The sequence below is a fragment of the Cavia porcellus genome, unplaced genomic scaffold, assembly GCF_034190915.1.
Source record: "Cavia porcellus strain 051 isolate PalLab524CR breed Dunkin Hartley unplaced genomic scaffold, mCavPor4.1 scaffold_7, whole genome shotgun sequence".
In the NCBI taxonomy this organism is placed as follows: Eukaryota; Metazoa; Chordata; class Mammalia; order Rodentia; family Caviidae; genus Cavia; species Cavia porcellus.
The window spans coordinates 17,273,052-17,292,741 of NW_026947490.1; the positions used below are offsets into that span (position 1 = coordinate 17,273,052).

General features: G+C 52.1%; 2 protein-coding genes across 2 annotated transcripts; one reads left to right on the forward strand and one right to left on the reverse strand.

Moving 5' to 3' along the window:
- Positions 1-1,776: 1,776 nt before the first annotated feature.
- LOC100728410 (galectin-7) lies at positions 1,777-3,847 on the reverse strand. Its single transcript, XM_003467150.3, has 4 exons — positions 3,753-3,847; positions 3,447-3,535; positions 2,622-2,823; positions 1,777-1,956 (listed from the first exon to the last, which is right to left on the reverse strand). Exons 1-4 carry the CDS (start codon positions 3,765-3,767, stop codon positions 1,843-1,845), a joined length of 420 nt encoding a protein of 139 aa, XP_003467198.1. The 5' UTR covers positions 3,768-3,847; the 3' UTR covers positions 1,777-1,842.
- A 12,142-nt stretch (positions 3,848-15,989) lies between these two features.
- Positions 15,990-18,006, forward strand: LOC100728966 (galectin-7). Its single transcript, XM_063252715.1, has 4 exons — positions 15,990-16,019; positions 16,237-16,325; positions 16,958-17,159; positions 17,826-18,006. Exons 1-4 carry the CDS (start codon positions 16,005-16,007, stop codon positions 17,937-17,939), a joined length of 420 nt encoding a protein of 139 aa, XP_063108785.1. The 5' UTR covers positions 15,990-16,004; the 3' UTR covers positions 17,940-18,006.
- Positions 18,007-19,690: the final 1,684 nt, after the last annotated feature.

Below are 19,690 nucleotides of genomic sequence, written 5' to 3' on the forward strand. Positions count from 1 at the left end.
AATAAAAATTGACTCATTCAACAAGTGCCCAGGAGCCAGGTTCTGGTGTATGCTTGTTTTTCCAGCACTCTGGGAGACTGCAGCAGGAGGACCACAGGTTCGAGACCAGCCAGAGCAATTTAGTGACTTAGAACTTTGTTAGAAATAAGAAAGAGGATAAAGACACAGAGACGGAGAGACTGGGGATGAGGCTCAGTTCAAAGGCCTTGTGTTTAATCTCCAGTATCGCAAGAAAAAAAACGAAAAAGAAAAAAACCCAACAATAATAAAACCAAATCAAAACAACAACCACAAATTCTCCTGAGGACTAAGGAATCTAGACTTCCCCAGGTCCCAACTGTGGGAACGGACTTGTCCCAGCCCTGGCCAACCCACCTGGGGGCGTGGGCGGGAACGGGCTGCCCAGCCCAGGGTGACGGGAGCAGGAAAGGCTGAGTCTTGCACGGGCTGGAGCCGGGCACCCGCCAGCCTGTCCCCCAGTTCTGCAGTAGCAGTCAGGCCGAGTCAGACTTCCCACACCCGCTTTGGTCAGGTGGACAAGGCATGGCCGGTGTCGGCCGCCAGGGGGCGACTGTGGCCTGCTGCAAGAAGTCTAGGCCCAGAGTCCGGCTCGCCGGTCCCGAGAGGCTGCGACACCAAACTCCGACCTGGACCGCAGGGCTGCGGCGCGCGCGTCCAGGGTGCCGGGCTCGGGGCGCGCGTGGCTCTGGCCCCACAAACACCACTCCCAGCATTAGGGGGGCCCCGGGGACCACTGGAGCCCGAGAGTCGCACCTGATGAGCGGCGCTGAGCTCGCAGGGCCTGTCCCACCCCCACCCCCACCCCCAGCCCCGCACAGTCTCCCGCGATTTGGGCGGCCGAGGGAGGGCTGCGGGGCGTCTGCTAAGGGGCGCGCTGCATCGGACACTGGCGTGGTCTCGCGTATCCCGGGCCATCGCGTCTGCCCCGAGGAGGCGCAGGCGGGGACCTGTCCCCACGCGGGGTGCGGCCCGCGGGATCCCCAGCCCCTCCCGACCAGACGCTCCGGGAACCGCCAGGGGGCCCCGGAGCTGGAAGCAGAGGGAGACGCCGGCCGGCCACGATCCTTACAGGCTGATCCCCACAGGCGTGCTGCGGGGCGGGGTCCTCGGGTCACCAAGCCCAGGGGCGCCTGCTCCCCTCGTTTTTTTCCATAGGGACCCACTGAGGCCATCGTCGTCCGCAATGTGATGACACCGGATGGTGTGCGCCCCTCATGACGCTAAACGTCGACACTGACTGAGCCTCAGCGGGTGGAGCAACACGGAGACCCAGAGACCTGGCTATGCCACATGGGCCATCGCCCTAAGGGGGCCGCTGAACCCTCCGCCCGGACACTGCCCGCACCTCACCTCACCCGAGCTCCGCCACTGGGGACTGAAGCCAAAGCTTTCCCATTGTGTTACATCCCTAACCCTTAAAATAATAAATAAATAAAATGAAATAAAGGTTTAAATTTTGAAACAGGAACCGGACCTTGGGCCAATGCCAGGAATCCCTGCACTTTGAGAATTTGGGTTGAGCCTGGTCAACTAGGAATTTAGGGAGACCCTATCTCAAAACACAGTAAAGGGGTGGAGATAGGGCTCATTGGGAAGCATAACTAGAAGCTAAACTGCCCAAGCTGGGCTCCTCCAATGTGAGACATTCTGGCCTTCCAAAGTGCTGATTTACAAGGGCCCCACTTCTGTTGAAGCCTAGACTGTTCTTGAACCTCAGTTGCCTCACTAAGAGAAAGGGGACACAAACAGAGAAACTACTGGATAACATTTTATTTGCCATTGAAGCTTTGTCCTTGCCTTTCCCGGACACATGGGTTCCACTCAGAGGACCCTCAGAAAGTCCAGCTTCACATCACCAGCCACCTCCAGCATCTGAATGTTCCCCATGGGCAGCCGGTGCTGGAAGTGATGACACACCCCGTCCCCGACCACCGCCTGCAGGGAGACAGTCAGGTTAGGATCCCAGGCCCTGAGGCAGGGCTCAGTCCCAGCTCTGCAGGTGCTGTGTGACCTGGACATCACTCGCCTCCTGAATTTCAGTTTCCCCAGTAGAAAAAGAAATTAATAGTAATTCCTTGTGGGTTTTCATTTAGACTTTTTTTTTGTACCAGGGATCAGACTCACAACCTTGCACTTGCCAGGCAGGCGCTTATGCCACTGAGCTAAATCCCTGGCCCTCTTTTTGGTTTTTTGAGAAAAGGTCTCAGGATGTAGTTCAGGATGCCCTGGAACCCACTGCATCCCCAGGGGGCCTACTGGCTGCAGTCCCCTGCCTCAGCCTCCCACAGTGTGCCCCACCACACCTGCCATGCCTCACGTTAATTGTAGCAGGACCACCTGAGCCTCCTGTTCTCCACAGTACAAATGTGCTCTTTCATGTGGGGGTTGGAGTGATTGTCATCATTTCGGTGTCAGCGACCCAGACGCTTGTATGCTCAAGGGCAGTTGGTGGGGGCCGTGGAAGGCGCCCCAACCCCAAGTCAGCCCCAGCAGAGCCCAGACCTCGGGCACCAATGGCAGGGGCAGGGACAGGGGCCACCCCACCCCTCTGGGACGCCTGAGCCCTGGCCCCGGCAAGGCCCCCCGCCGCCCCGCCCCACCTTGAAGCCCTCCTCAGTGGCAATGAGCAGCAGGTCGAAGGGCTGCCCACGCTGGAACGGGAGCCCCACGCCGCGCTCTTCGCGGCCCCATTTGCCCTTGTCCTTGCTGTTCAGCACCACCACGCCCTCGTCCAGCCGCGGGTTGAAGTGCAGCGCCGCGTCTGCCTCTGGCCCGTCGCTGAGCAGCAGATTCACGTGGAACCTGGGGGACGGCGGGTGGCGGGGCTCAGCCAACACCCCACCCAAGTCCTCCTGGCTTGGGGCCCACACTGCCGCCTCCCGAGCGCCCCAGGTTCCCAGGGAGTGGGACAGATCCCACCAGCCAGAGGGGAGGCCCCAGGTTCCCCAGGTGGTCTAGCTGGGACACACTTCCTTCCACCTGGGCCAGAGTCACCAACATCAGAGTCACGGTGTCCCCATTTCCAAGGATTCTGCCCCCACCTCGGGCCCCAGAGGACCTGGAGCCATACATCATAGGATCTGGCTATTTCTGGGGTACCCCACCTCCCAGGAGGCCTCCAGTCCCACACCCAGAAAGCCACAGGGGTGGCTGGCAAGGCCACCTGATGCTTGCCACACCTCTGGCACTTCAGCCTCATTCCAGAGTCCTCAGAGTCTCAGAGCCAGGTCCTTAGGGACACTTGGGGACCAAACTCCACAGTCAGGGGGAGAGGAGACAGGAGATCACACTCAGAAAGTCTGAAATGAGCCTGGGAGTCCCAGACTGCTTGCTGAAGATGGCACAGGGCCCCTGCTCAGGGCTGCAAGAATTGGGGATCAGCTGAGCCTGGGGACCCCACCCCGTGCCCTCTCTTGGGCTCTCACCTGCCAGCGTTCTCAGGGACTAAGCCCCGAATTTTCACCACAGTGCCCGCACGGACGCCCTCTGGCAGCGGGGTCTTGTGGGGGACGTTCTGCAAAGTTGGGGGGAGAACACTGAACCAGGGACACAGGGAAGGGGACAAGATGGGGGAGCCCCAGGAATAGACACATTGCAAGACCAGATGGGCAGATGGCAGAAAAGGGTCCCAGAGAGGAAGGAGAGTGACCCCCCACAGGTGGAGAAACTAGAAGCCAGGAGGCTTCTGCCCTTCCCCAGAGCTCCAGCCGGGTGGCCTGGACCCCACTCACCAAGCTCCCTGCCATGGCTGCTTGGCCAGCAGTGGTGTGGCTGGGCCAAGGTGGGGGCCCTTCAAGTAAAGGCAGGGCGGGTCTCTGACACCCCGCCCTTCCACCAGCACCCACGCCTGGCACAGACCCCAGCCCTGGGGCAAGCGGGTGAGGCTGGGGCAGGCCCTCCTCCTCCTCCTTTTCCTGTGCTTGCCGGGGCCCCACTGCACTGCCAGGGCCTGATCTGGGAGATTAGGGGCAGCATGGAACAAGAGCCAGAGCCCCCCAAAACCCACAAAGAGTCCGGCCCTAAGCCAACCGCTCTGCTCTCCTGCCTGCACACAGGGCCTCTGCCAGCTGCATGGGACTCCAGGTGTGGAGCCTCCTGCTCCATGGGTTGCGGCCCCTTCTCTCTTCCCAGCCCAGCCCCTGTCAACCCCAGATGGCCCCCCTCAGACCCTGGCCTCCCCCTCTGTGTTGTCACTGTCTCCGCAAGAGCAGCCATGTAGCCGCAGGCTCTCTTGCTGTGTCCTGGTCCCCAGATGTTCCTGGCACATGGTCAGTGCTCAGGGACTCGGGTGAATAAGGGAGACCGAGATCAGCACCCTCCCTCAAGCCTCTGGGTCCCCAGATGTGCAGGCATCGCTGACCCTCAGCTGGGTATGCAGGAGTGTGGTCACCCTGTCCACTGCCAGCAGTGGAGGTGGGCAGGAGCCTTTGGCCCAAGGAATTGACCAGGCCTTAGTGTGTCCTTGACTCGTGTGGGAATTGAGGGAAATGGTGAAAGAAGTTTCTGGAAGTAAGGGAACAGGACGGGTGGGGGGACAAAAGGCTAAGCACAAGCTGCACCCAGCTCTTCTCCTGATGTCCCCTCCCCCACCTGCCCACACGGGCCTCACCCAGCAGGTGGCCCAGAGCCCCAGGGAGGTGCGGGGTGGGAGTGGAAGTTGGGGTGGAGACTCTAGTCACAGAGCTCCTTTCCTCAGGCTCCCAACTGAGGCCTCCCAGACTTCCCGCCCCTCCTCACACTGCAGGGCCCCCAAGTGAAAATGTGGTTCCGGGGAGCAAGAGCTCAGAGAGGGATCCTGGGTAGCCATATTAGTGGGTGAGACTGCAGAGCGCCCCACTGCCCAGGTGAGAAACTGAGGGAGGGGCCGTATCTCAGCCAGGCCACAAAACAGGGATGGGGCAGACCCAGTGCCCCGCCCAGGGCTCTAGGTGGCCCTTCCTGACATTGATGAGGGTCACTGATACAGTTTTTTTTTTCATGACTAAGGATTGAATCTAGGACTACAGTGAGCTATATCTCTAGTCTTTAATTTTTTTTTCTTTTTTCTTTTTTTTTTTTAGTACAGAAGATTGAACTCACGACCTTGCACTTATACCACTGAGCTAAATTCCCGGCCCTTAAAAATGTATTTTTGCTTAAAATTTTGAAGCAGGGTTTCCTAAATTGTTATGTTAGTGTGCAATTACAAGCATGAGCCACCATGTCAGGCTTTAAAAAGTGTTTTTAGGGGCTGGGGATTTAGCTCAGCGGCATAAGCACCTGCCTTGCAAGCAGATGGTCGTGAGTTTGATCCCTGGTACCAAAAAAAAAAAAAAAAAAAAAACGGTTTTTAAAGAGCTCAAGGCTGAGAGTGTAACTCAATGGTAGGGCACTTGCTTGGCATAGGCATCTGTGAGATCCTGAGTTTCATCCTCAGTATTGAAAAAAAATTCAAACACATCAGTTATAACTTGGCATGGTGACACATGCCTACAATCCTAGCACTTGGGAGGCTGAGGCAGGAGAATCACCATGGGTTCAAGTCCAGCCTATACAACGACACCCTATCTCACAACCACAACAAAATAAATAGATACAAGGATTCTCTCTAGTCCTGCAAAACCCCAGTGACTCTTCCAGCCTTTAGTTTCTACTGATGCTGCCAGTTGTGCCTAACTTGCCAGGGCTCAGGCTCCTGTTGTCCCTCCTCTGCAAATGTGACTCCCTTCTGAGGGTCAGAGGCGTGCCCTGTCCCACTGCAGAGCACTCCTTCCCAGGCTGCCCGACAGCTCCAGGTGGTGTGGTGACCTCCCCCTGCAGTCGCCCCTGCCCATGGCAGCTGCTGCTGTCTCCTCCACTGTCGATGTCCGCTCCCGGCCGGCAGGAAAGACACACGACAAGGTCTGGCGGTGGTCAGGCTTTTCTTTATTCTCTCCTTATACAGTCTGCCCCGAAGCCTCTACCGGTCCGCTCTCCGCGGCTCCTTCCGTGCTTCAGTCTGCCCCGAAGCCTCTACCGGTCCGCTCCCCGAGGCTCCTTTTGTGCTTCAGTCTCTCTCTCTCTCTCGGGGGTGGAGGCACTGGCTATATATAGGATTAATAGCTAGGCAGACTACCCTGTGAGGCGGGAACTTAGTGGGGTGATAAGAAACAGGTGCCACACAGGCGGGCTCGATGAGAGGGGTAATCTAGCCCAGGCTTTTGTACTTTCCCACAGGCCTCGCAATCACCGCGTCTGATGACTTGACAGTGCCACGGCTCCCAACACTCCACTGTCCTTCTGTCGCCCTCATCAGCCCTGGGCGACCTCCCTCTTGGTGCTGCTCGGGTGGACCCAGCGCCCCTCAGTCCACAGTCCTCTCAGCCTCAAGGAAGCAACCTCAAGCAGGCAACAAACAGAATCCCTTTAGATCCAAATTTTCCACAAAAGAAGGAAGAGCGGGAAGAGAAAAAGGGCCATTTCATATATTGTTCTGCTTATGTGCTTCTATTTCCAAGAATGCCTTGAAACTTTTATTGGACCATTAAAACTAAAACATGGATACAGTGCCCTGTAAAATCATGCATGCAGCTTAAAGTGTTTAAGAGTTTCATTAGTGAGGTTTATTCATGGAAATGAGCACTGGGGAAAAGACTTCCCTTTGGCAGGGATTGCTCAATTCACCGTATTTATAGATAGAACTATAAGGCTTTGAAAAGACATTGGAGCTTAAAACAAAAGTCAAATTTTGCCAAGTGTAATTTTATTTTATTTTTTAAATTAACTAATTTACCTGTTTATTTCTTTATTTTGAGACAGGGTCTCACTATGTAGTAGTGCAGGTTGGCCATGAACTCACTACATAGCCCAGGCTGGCCTCATGTGATCCTCCTGTCTCAGCCTCCAAGTGCTGAGATTGTAGGCATGAGTGACCCTGACTGGCTCAGAAAGTGTCATTTTAATCATAAGAATGTTAATTTACTTCAAAACCCAAACAAGCCCTGTGTCTTCTTCAGTATCCTAAATTAGCCAAGCATGGTTGTGAACACTAGTGAGCCTAGCACAGTGGCTGATGCAGGAAGAGTGCAAATTCAAGGCTATGTAACAAGACACTGTCTTAAAACAGAACAAAAATTCACACTGACCAGCCTGGGATTGTAAATTCCTAAAAAACCTGTGTGCAACTATTTAAGCAGGCATGGTGGTGCTGTAACCCCAGCACTCAACAGAGTGAAGCAGGAGGACCGCTATGAGTTCAAGGCCAGCCTGGGCTACATTAGTGAGACCTTGTTTTTCTTCCTTCCTTCCTTCCTTCCTTCCTTCCTTCCTTCCTTCCTTCCTCCCTTTTCTTCTTTTCTTTCTTTCTTTCTTTCTTTCTTTCTTTCTTTCTTTCTTTCTTTCTCTTTCTTTCAAAGCAGTATGCAGCTATAATTTCCCCACCTAACATGTTTCTCAGCAAAACCAGTCTACTGAATCCTCCTTTCTGTCCAAGGCAAATAAAATGTGGCTACGAAACACTCAGGGGTGACAGTGATTTCCTGGGGCAGGGTACTGGGGAACCTGACCAGAGAGGTGGTTTGCACAATCTTCGAACCCCAGTGAAACATTCTGTTCAGATCCGCACCTTTTTGAGTGGGACTTAACAGGCGCTGAACAGAGGCTTCACACCGAGCTCTATCTGGAGGCCTTTTTATTTATTTATTTTTTACTCTTTTTTTAATCATTGGTACCAGGGATTGAACTCATGACTTCACGCTTGCAAAGCAGGCGCTTATGCCACTGAGCTAACTACCCAGCCCTTTTAGTTTTAAATTTTGAGACAGGGTTTCACTAAGACCCTAAGTTGGGCCTGAATTTGCAGTCCTCCTGCTTCGGTCTTCCTGAGCACTGGAATTGCAGGCCTGGGCTGTCAGGCTCAGTAAATCAGCACCTGTGTTTATATTTTTATTTTTATTTATTTAGTTTTTGGAGGGGACAGGGTGGAAGGAGCAGGGAACTTTTTTAAAACAAGAAGTGTATTTCAAGTGTATTAAAGCTTCTTTGGAAATAAATACATTAATTACTTAGGTATTAAAAATGTTTGCGAAACAGGTCAGACACCCAGGTGTAAAAGCTGAAAGAAACAACATGTGTATATGTGTATGTACAGAGGTATATAAAAAATGGTTAAAATAGTTACACCACCGATTTCTCTGAGTTCCCTGAGGAGATTCGTGCCGGTATTGCCCAGATGGTTGGGTGCAGATGTCTTCTGCCCCGGGGGAATGATTTGGAGATGCCAGTGTGCCATGTTTGTACCAGTGTTGCCCCTGATGGATGTGCTTGGAAACTTTTCTTCTTTTTCTCTTTGATTAAAATGGATTTGGAAATAAGTAAAAAAATAAAAACTAGAACTGTTTGCAGGGCTATCATGAAGCACTGATAAGATAATCAACAGAAATGAGTAAGAATGCAGAGCTAAGCAAGCGAGGTTATATAACCTGCTCTACTGATGAGCAATCACCACGCTGGCCTGCGACTTCAAGATTGTCAAAAAGTCCTAGTTAGGTGTTGTGGCAGCTCCCCTGTAAACAAAACAAACAAAGCCCCCCAAAAACCCAGTTTAAACTATGACTGGAGGCACATCTGTTGGAGGCCAGACCTCAAGAGAAAGACAAAAGGACCAGCCTGCTGCCTCTCCAGGGGACAAACATAGCACATTAGCATTGACATCACTTGCCCCAGTGGTTTGGTGGTTAAGACACCGTCGGAGGTGCATGTGGACCATGGCTCAGGCCAAGTCTCGCTTCTCCTGGGGCAGGCGGTCTGCGTGTTGTTCGAAAGTGCTGTGGTCACTTAGCTGACTGTGGTGTGCAGCAGCCTAGCCACGCAGGAGCAACATGTCACGCGCCATTTAGGCCCAGTATGTTTTCAGCAAGGCAAGGAGACATCCGACCTCACGGCCAGGATCCCAGCAGGAGCCTCCAATCACGGTGGGCGCTCCCGAGGTTTCTGGCTAGCAGCGAGCTTGTGCAGCCCCCTCCAGTGGTTCTCTCAGCTCCCTCAGTTGCTCACCCTCAACTACCTGATTCTTGACAGGCCCAAGAGCAGGAGGAGGAAGAGAAAGGGAACATTTTTTTTTTTTTAATATTTAAAAAGAGGGGCGGCCAGGCATGGTGACACACACTTGTTATCCTAGCACTTGGAAGGCAGAGGCAGGAGGATCGTCATGAGTTTGAGGCCAACCTAACAAGTTCAAGGCCAGCCTAAATATATAGTGAAACCCTGCCTGAAAGAAAGAAAGAAAGAAAGAAAGAAAGAAAGAAAGAAAGAAAAGAAAAGAAAAATATTTATACATATTGAGAGATTTTGTTTTGTTTTGTTTTGTTTTGTTTTGGGTAAATCTAGGGTCACTGTACTGAGCCACAGCTCCAGCCCTCCTGATTTTTATTTATTTTATTGAGACAATCTCACTAAGTCATTACATTGTCTAGACTGAGTTCAACCTTCTGCCTCGAGCTCATGAGTGCTGGGATCACAGATACGTGCTGCCATGCCCAGCTCCTATTATCTATTTTATTATTTTGCTCTTTATTTATGTTTTGGGTCTTTCATGTAAAACAAACCATGCACTATTTAAGCATGTGTGTCTGATTTGTTTCACTTACCATTATGGTCTCAAGATGCATCCATTTTCCTATATATGACACAAGTTTTCCTTCTTTATGGCAGAGTAGTACTCTACTGTGTGTAAGTACCACGTTTTCTATATCAGTTCATCTGTTGATGAGCATATAGGCTGCTTCCAAGATCTGGCTATTATGAATTGTGCTGCCATAAACATTTGTCACTGTGATGTGATGTCTTTAACTCTTTGGGGATGATATCTGGAAGGAGAATAGCTGGGTCCAATAGAATTTCTAATTTTATTTTGAGGAATCTCTGGATTGATCTCCGCATGACCGCACTAGTTTACCTTTCCAACAAGGTAGAAAGGTCTTTTTCCTCCCTGCAACCTCACCAGCATTAGGTTTATTGATTTCCTGATGATTACCATTCTTTCTGGAGTGAGGCGGAATGTCGGTGTTGTTTTAATTTGCATTTCGCTATGATCAGAGACACTGACCATTTTGGTTGGCCATTTGTTCTTCTCTGAGCCGCCTGTTCATTTCAGTGGCACGTGTTTCGACTGGGTCTTTTATGCTGGGGTCTAATTCTTTGAGTTCTTCCTGCAGTCCAGGTATTAGCCCTCTGAAGAAGAGCGGGCGGAGGCTTTCCCTCCCTGCAGTTTGTCCCTGCGTGTGTTGTGGTTTCCCGTCTTGGAGAAGCTTTCCGATTTGCTGCGATCTCGTGCACCGGAGCTCTGTGTCATCTCTTCCTGCCCAGCACGGCCGCCTCCCGCGGGCACCGGCCCCCGCTGTCTCCAGCTGCACCATGAGGAGCCTCGGCGTCCACACTGTGCACAGCGCTGTGACGCGGCCCACACCCTGCTCACCCAGTCCTGCGGTGTCGGTGCCATGTCGCCTTCCTCGCATGACTTCACCTTGGAGGCTGTGGTTATCTGGTCCATGTGGTATTTATTTAGTTTTCTCAGTGCTAGGTCACTAAGCCCTGCACTCCCTGTCCCTTAGCAAAACCTCTTGTCAAACACTCACAGGGTCGAATGTCCTATAACTGTCACTTCCTGGAAATTTTGTTCCAGCAGGCAGGGGGGTGGTAGGAGCTGAGGTGCTGCCACGTGGAACGTCTCTTCATCACAGCCCTGGGGGCTTAAGTTGCCATGCTCGCTCGCTCTCTCTCTCTCTCTCTCTCTCTCTCTCTCTCTCTCTCTCTCTCGGATCGAACTCACGACTGCCTGCTTGCAAGGCAGGCACTTATGCAGCTGAGCTAAATCTTCAGCTCTGTTATGCAGGAAGATCTCAAGTTGAAATGCAGCCTGGGTGACTTTGCTACTTAACAAGCTCCTACCTCAAAATAAAAATAAAAGAAAAAAAAATAAGAGTTGGGGATGTACCTCTATGAAAAGGTCCTGAGTTCCACCCCCAGTACCACAAAGAGGAAGAAAAAGAGAAGGAAGAAGAGGAGGAGGGGAAGAGGAAGAGGAAGAAGAAGAGCAAAGGAAGAAGGGGAAGAAAAAGATGAGGAAACCGTAGCAGAGAGCAGTTATGGGGTTGGGCCCGCTGCAGAGAGAAGCCAAGGCTCCCTCGCAGCTCCATCCTGTCTTCCCTTGTGAGCTCAGGCCCCCACTCCTCCAGGCCTCCCTGACCTGTGCAATGGCTTCCAGACCCCCTGCTCAGAAAAGGGAGGAAAGGGGGTTGGGGCAGAGAGGGCCGCTCACTGCATTTCTCTATTTAAGATTTGAAGTTTATTAGATTTACTTTATTACTCAGAAATGCATAGTTAAGGTACTGAAAAATTAATGCATTATAAAAATCACACATATAGAGGGAGGCGTGATGCCACATAGTCTAACATAGATGTGTCACAAACAAAAAAACATGACATCAGTCCTGTTTATAGTAATATACATTTTCAGAGTTTTCTTGATAACTGAAATATAAAGCATGTTACAGGGATCCCTTATAACCCCCCAAGGCAGTCGATAATCCAACACACTGAAATTAAATATCAACTAATTAAATAAAAGACAGAGGGAACATGGGTCAAAACTTTGCTGCATATGTTTTGACTTTTCTGAATCCTGCTTGGCATAACCTCCACACAGGTGTTTGGAATGGTCCAACATCACTATTAAATTGGAGCCGAGGATATGCTTGTATTTCCACAGATAAGTGGGAGACAGTATGACCATTAGAGCTGTTTTGTTGCCAGAATCTAACCTACCTGCACACACGTCAAGCCCTGTGCTGAGACGTCAAGCAGTGAACCTGACAGCACACGTCAAGCCCTGTGCTGAGACATCAAGCAGTGAACCTGACAGCACCCTGTCCACTGTCAGGGGAAGGCCTGCGGCAGGCCGTCCAGTAGGCTCACTGCCTAGGTGACAGCCAGGGTTTGGTTCACTTACCTGGAAAGCTTTCCCTTGCAATGCTTGGTCTCCTAGCAGCAATAGTATGTATTCTTGTGGTCCACACCTAATCCACCCGTGCTTAGACCCCTTATGTGGGTGAACGGCCCCTGGAAATTTTGCGTTTTATAGGAGGCAGTAGGACTGGGGATACCCCTCAGAGGCACAGTGCCGGCCTGGTAGGTGCAAAGTCATGAGTTTGATTCCTGGCACCAAAGCGAGAGAGAGACAGAGACAGAGACAGAGACAGAGACAGAGACAGAGACACAGAGAGAGACAGAGAGAGACAGAGAGACAGAGAGACAGAGCACAACAATCCTACATATACTCTTCTGCCTGGCCCACACATTTTAATGCATTTACAAGCACATGATAAGCTTACTGTTACCTCCCATTCTGTAGATCCACTTTTGTGTGTACCCTCTCTATAGCACAATTCTAGCTTTTGTAGGTCAGCTATGGATCAGAGTCGGAAAGTATGACTCTCTACAGGACAATTTGCCTACTGACCTTAAATTTTATTCCCTCAGATGGTAACCTTGTAAGAGATGTTAAACCTAACATTCCTGTCTGTATTCCAGAAACTCACATCCCTCATTTTGAAGACAGTAATTTGGGCCAAGACAGACTTGCAGGGTTCTGTACCACGAGCAGACTACATGCAAATTTAATTATTCCTTTGTAGATCGGTACCCCTAGAAGATACCTTCTGGGAAAAGATGAGATTGATACAAGATTTCCTTTTCAGGCTTTCCTAACTATACCATGACCTCAGAGGCCTTGTCCAGTGGTACATGGTCAGGTAGAGGTCTCAATACTTCCACCCCCAGCCTCATTATCAATTGCAAAACTGGACTCATATTACACACTTTATGGAAATTAGTGCTTCCTTCTCTTGCTGGATGGCTGCAGACTGGGTGTCTGAAGCCGGTAGATGGAAGAATAGTCAAAGTAGTATGACGAGGTCATAGGTATATAAAGGTAAACGTACGTGTTTATGATCCTCATGTACTGTACTTGATAAGGAAGAATCAGTGACAACAAAATATGTACTCGTGTACAAATTCTTGCCTAACCCATCTAACCCACTGTATCACGCCTGAACATCTTTCTAATAATTCCACAGTGCTGATCACGGGCAGGATGCATGATGTTTGGCTTCCGGTCAGTCTGATGGAGCCTTGGTATTATTCACTTACTTCCCTCTTGGTAGAGACTATAATTAAGAGATATAGCAATCAGACCAAGAGGATGATTGGACTAATTATAGTGAGGGTAGCCTCTCTAGTGTTTTGATAGCCAGTGCAGCTATTGGCTCTGTGGTGTTAGCTCATTCATTACAAACTACTCATTTTGTAGACAATTGGACCAGAACTGCTGATGAGAGCTAAAAAATCAGCAAACAATTGATATAAAATTGCAAACCCAGGTAAGCATCTTAGAGATCTCTGTCCTTTGAATGGGAGATCAAATTAAAAGTTTGCAATTGCAACAAGGATTAAAATGTCACTATACTATGACTCACTTTGTATCGCCTATCATGTAACAAAAGCCTACATCTTTAGGGAATGATCAAAAAACATATACAAGGAGCAGTCCATCAAAATATTGCCATGGATATAGATGCTCTTCATTCATGCCGAGATGAAAGGTTGGGGTAAGTTTGCTGATTCTCTACAACTGAATCCATTTGCATATCTCAATGCTCACCCTTGGTTTTATACTGGAATCAGTGTTCTCATTCTCTTGTTTGTAATTCTTCTCATTAAAGAATTCAGTGTCAGGGGGTGGGGATTTAGCTCAGCGGCATAAGCGCCTGCCTTGCAAGCAGGCAGTCATGAGTTCGATCCCTGGTACCGATAAAAAGGAAAAAGACCAAAATAAATAAATAAATAAAATAATTCAGTGTCCTAGAGGATTCACAGCCTGGAGACCACTAGAAGCCATGCAACCACAAAAAAAAAAAAAAAAAAAATTTAATTGATTGAAAATAAAGGCCAAATGTGGTGGCGCAGGCCTGTAACTCCAGCACTTGAGAGGCTGAGGCAGGAGGATCACAGTGAATTTGGGGCCAGCCAGGGCTACAAAGTTTGAGCCCATCCCAGCCAACTAGTGACATAATGAGACCCTATCTCAAAAGTCAAAAGGCCTGGGGATGTAGCTCAGTAGGAATCCCTAGCTAGGTTCGATGCATCCTCAGCACTGCAAAAAGAAAAAAAAGTGTACGTGGAAATCTTCAGATGTTACAAGAAAGATAGTAAAATAAATATCGATCAAAAATGAAGATTGGGGCTGGGGATTTAGCTCAGTGGCATAAGCACCTGCCTTGCAAGCAGGCGGTCGTGAGTTCGATCCCCGGTACTGATAAAAAAAAAAAAAAAAAGAAGATTATTGTGGTTCCAAGACATGAAACCTATTTGCTAACTGATAATAGATCAAATGCAACACTTGGCCCATCTCAAAGGCAAGTTCAGGCTTGCAGGCTGCCTGAGCGTAAGCTACATCCAGCCACGATGAAGAAACAAGACAATGAGTTCGTGGGAACCAGTACTGCAGTGTGATTTCCAGTGAAGAGCAGAGCTTTAATGAGACCCACAGTTCCCAGGACTGGAGCTCCCACTGGGCATGCTGCTACCGAAACTTGCGATCCACACTGCTGCCTCGACCACACCCTTTCCCCTAGACCGGGACTCCAGGCCTGGGCCTGGCTCCTGCTGGGTGCCTTTGCCTGCAGCAGGACTCCTCACTAGGTCCCTTCCTTCTCTGCAGAAGGGAGGTACTTGTGCGCCTCCGGCCAAGCTGGACCTTTCCTTGGGGGTGTCAAGTGCTTGAGGAGGGGTCTACAAGGGAGGGGGGTGGTCTAGGGTGGGGGACAAGGAGAGGTGGCAGGCTCTAGGCCTGCCTGAGGTCTCCACCCTAGGTTTCCGGCCCCCACTCCCCCACCGGCATCGCCCCGTCTCTGCACCACCTGCTGGTGGGGCCGAGCGCGATGAGAGCAGGGACCTCAGGGCAGTGGCTGGGTGCTGGGAGTGGTTTCTGCTCGGCCTCTCCACACTTCCTTGACACCTGGAAATTTCTTTCACCATTCTCCTCTCTCCCCCTATGTCCTCATTCCTGAATTCCCTTTTGGAGCCCTGGGCAGCGAGTTGGCAGTGGAGCTGGTGGCAAGGAGCCTGTTTTGTCTCATACCTGAACAGAACAGGGGGACAGGGACAGCCCTGCAGCCCCCACACCTCACTTCACCTGGTCTGCAGACAGGATAGGAAAATGGGAGCACTTCTGGAAGAGGATGTCTGTGAGTGGAGGCCGAGTCAGGCTGAGAGCAGCAGGGAAATGTACAGAGTCCTGGCAGTGGACAGGGTGACCACACTCCTGCATACCCAGCTGAGGGTCAGCGATGCCTGCACATCTGGGGACCCAGAGGCTTGAGGGAGGGTGCTGATCTCGGTCTCCCTTATTCACCCGAGTCCCTGAGCACTGACCATGTGCCAGGAACATCTGGGGACCAGGACACAGCACGAGAGCCTGCGGCTACATGGCTGCTCTTGCGGAGACAGTGACAACACAGAGGGGGAGGCCAGGGTGTGAGGGGGGCCATCTGGGGTTGACAGGGGCTGGGATGGGAAGAGAGAAGGGGCCGCAACCCATGGAGCAGGAGGCTCCACACCTGGAGTCCCTCCCATGCAGCTGGCAGAGGCCCTGTGTGCAGGCAGGAGAGCAGAGCGATTGGCTTAGGGCCGGACTCTTTGTGGGTTTTGGGGGGCTCTGGCTCTTGTTGCATGCTGCCCCTAATCTCCCAGATCAGGGCCCGGGCAGTGCAGTGGGACCCTGGCAAGCACAGGGCCAAGGAGGAGGAAGAGATGGAGGAGGGCTTGTCCCAACTTCTCTCAATTGCCCCAGGGCTGGGGTCTGTGCCAGTGTGGGTGCTGGTGGAATGCCAGGGTGTCGGAGCCCCACCGCACCAGTACTTGAAGGGTGCCCCCGGCATCCCAGCCACACCGCTGCTGGCCAAGCAGCCATGGCAGGGAGCTTGGTGAGTGGGGTCCAGGCCACCCGGCTGGAGCTCTGGGGAAGGGCAGAAGCCTCCTGGCTTCTAGTTTCTCCACCTGTGGGGGGTCACTCTCCTTCCTCTCTGGGACCCTTTTCTGCCATCTGCCCATCTGGTCTTGCAATGTGTCTATTCCCGGGGCTCCCCCATCTTGTCCCCTTCCCTGTGTCCCTGGTTCAGTGTCCTCCCCCCAACTTTGCAGAATGTCCCCCACAAGACCTCGCTGCCAGGGGGCGTCCGTGCAGGCACTGTGGTGAAAATTCGGGGCTTAGTCCCTGAGAACGCTGGCAGGTGAGAGCCCAAGACAGGGCACGGGGTGGGGTCCCCAGGCTCAGCTGATCCCCAATTCTTGCAGCCCTGAGCAGGGGCCCTGTGCCATCTTCAGCAAGCAGTCTGGGACTCCCAGGCTCATTTCAGACTTTCTGAGTGTGACCTCCTGTCTCCTCTCCCCCTGACTGTGGAGTTTGGTCCCCAAGTGTCCCTAAGGACCTGGCTCTGAGACTCTGAGGACTCTGGAATGAGGCTGAAGTGCCAGAGGTGTGGCAAGCATCAGGTGGCCTTGCCAGCCACCCCTGTGGCTTTCTGGGTGTGGGACTGGAGGCCTCCTGGGAGGTGGGGTACCCCAGAAATAGCCAGATCCTATGATGTATGGCTCCAGGTCCTCTGGGACCCGAAGTGGGGGCAGAATCCTTGGAAATGGGGACACCTTGACCCTGATGTCGGTGACTCTGGCCCAGGTGGAAGGAAGTGTGTCCCAGCTAGAACCTTCTGACCACCTGGGGAACCTGGGGCCTCCCCTCTGGCTGGTGGGATCTGTCCCACTCCCTGGGAACCTGGGGCGCTCGGGAGGCGGCAGTGTGGGCCCCAAGCCAGGAGGACTTGGGTGGGGTGTTGGCTGAGCCACGCCACCCGCCGTCCCCCAGGTTCCACGTGAATCTGCTGCTCAGCGACGGGCCAGAGGCAGACGCGGCGCTGCACTTCAACCCGCGGCTGGACGAGGGCGTGGTGGTGCTGAACAGCAAGGACAAGGGCAAATGGGGCCGCGAAGAGCGCGGCGTGGGGCTCCCGTTCCAGCGTGGGCAGCCCTTCGACCTGCTGCTCATTGCCACTGAGGAGGGCTTCAAGGTGGGGCGGGGCGGCGGGGGGCCTTGCCGGGGCCAGGGCTCAGGCGTCCCAGAGGGGTGGGGTGGCCCCTGTCCCTGCCCCTGCCATTGGTGCCCGAGGTCTGGGCTCTGCTGGGGCTGACTTGGGGTTGGGGCGCCTTCCACGGCCCCCACCAACTGCCCTTGAGCATACAAGCGTCTGGGACGCTGACACCGAAATGATGACAATCACTCCAACCCCCACATGAAAGAGCACATTTGTACTGTGGAGAACAGGAGGCTCAGTTGGTCCTGCTACAATTAACGTGAGGCATGGCAGGTGTGGTGGGGCACACTGTGGGAGGCTGAGGCAGGGGACTGCAGCCAGTAGGCCACCCTGGGGATGCAGTGGGTTCCAGGGCAACCTGAACTACATCCTGAGACCTTTTCTCAAAAAACCAAAAAGAGGGCCAGGGATTTAGCTCAGTGGCATAAGCGCCTGCCTGGCAAGTGCAAGGTTGTGAGTTTGATCCCTGGTACAAAAAAAAAGTCCAAATGAAAACCCACAAGGAATTACTATTAATTTCTTTTTCTACTGGGGAAACTGAAATTCAGGAGGCGAGCGATGTCCAGGTCACACAGCACCTGCAGAGCTGGGACTGAGCCCTGCCTCAGGGCCTGGGATCCTAACCTGACTGTCTCCCTGCAGGCGGTGGTCGGGGACGGGGTGTGTCATCACTTCCAGCACCGGCTGCCCATGGGGAACATTCAGATGCTGGAGGTGGCTGGTGATGTGAAGCTGGACTTTCTGAGGGTCCTCTGAGTGGAACCCATGTTGATGGGGAAGGTAGAGACGGAGCCTCAGATGGCAAATAAAATGTTATCATGTGGCTCTTTGTGTGTGTTGCCTTCATACTGAGGAGGAAAGAGGCTCATAGCAGTGATAACAGTATTTGAGGTTTGAATGGTGTCTTGGTTACTTTATGCTTGTCGCTGAGACAAAATACCTGATGCCCAAGTTGGGAAAGGAAAGGTTTAATTCTTACAGTTTTTGGAGGTTTCAGTCCACGCTCAGTTGGCTCCCAGGCAGACGGGCATGGCTGGGCTGCCTTTCATGGCGGCTGCAAACAGCAAACTCAAACAGGCAAAGAGCAAGACACACCTTCTTCCTGCCATTACATCACATCCTGGTTCCACCCCTATCTGAGTGCAGCACTGACACCATCAATCCAAGCACTAGACAATGAACCAATCACAAATACACAGTGCAAACTCATGAGGCCTGAGGGACACAGACATAAACCAAGACAAAGGGTATGTGCCTTCCAAGCAGAATTCAAACTCAAAACCATAGTCAGAGGGCTGGTGATGTGGCTCAGTAGTAGAGCTCTTGCCCGCATGCACAAGGCCTTGGAGTAGATCCTCAGTACCCCCCCCACACACACACACATAATCATAGCCAGGTGTGGTGGGGCATGCTTGTGATCCCAGCACCTGGGAGGCAGAGGCAGAATGATCTCTGCGATTTAAGGGCAGACTGGCTACGTAGTTACTGGGTCCTGACCAAGATCCCCAATCTCCCAAATGAGTGTATGGCGAAGGCTTCAATAAAATGAGACAAGTGGTATGATTTTAAGGTTCCAGGAGGATCAAAACCCTTTAGCTGAGTTCGAGACGCTGAGGGCTAAGACAAAGACTTCTCTGGACTGCCCATTTTTATTAGGTCCAAAACAAAGGGCAGGGAAACTGAGGAAAGCACGGGAAATGAGCAGGACCTTGGGAGTCACTTCAAGGATGTCTCCAATCATGTCAATTTAGGAGAACTTTTTTGTTTTTTTTTTTTTTTTTGGAGAACCGTGTTATGACATGGTAGGCACAATTCCTGCAGCTGCAGTCTCTATGTATTTAATTATATTTGAGCCAAGTATCTGCAACTGCAGCCTTGCCTTGCCCTTTTAAGGTATCTCTGGCTTCACAGGCCACTACAGGCCTCAGCCACCACCAGTGATTCATTGAGGTTCACTTACTATGAATCAGCTCCTGTCACCAGGCAAGGGGCCGAGGCCTAGCACAGACTCACAGATAAACATAGAAAGTCAATTAGTTAATTTTAAATCCTGCTCAGAGCCCCTTCATAGTGGTCTCCAACAGAGTTCAAAACCAGCGTGGAGTGGGGATGGGCTCGAGATTTAGCTCAGTGGCATAAGCGCCTGCCTGGCAAGCATAGTCATCATGTTTGATCCTCAGTACCAAAAACAAAACAAAACAGCGTGGACTACGAGACCCTGTCTCAAACAAACAAACAAACACCGCAAGAAACAAACCAAACCAAAAACCTACAACCTGTCCCCTCCTCCCCAGTACATTCTTCCGTGGAGAGGACACTCAGGCGATCTGCCCGAGGCGCGGGGTCAGGGCTGGGCGGCGGGGGGCTGAGCCAGCCCCCGGGGCCTAACTTCGGCCGGACGTGCTGGCTCTGATGCGCGGAGGGGCTCAGACCACCCTCTGTCCCCGCATCGCGGACCTAAGGGCCTCAGACTTTGTAGGGGACACGGAATCCCCATGATCCTGGTG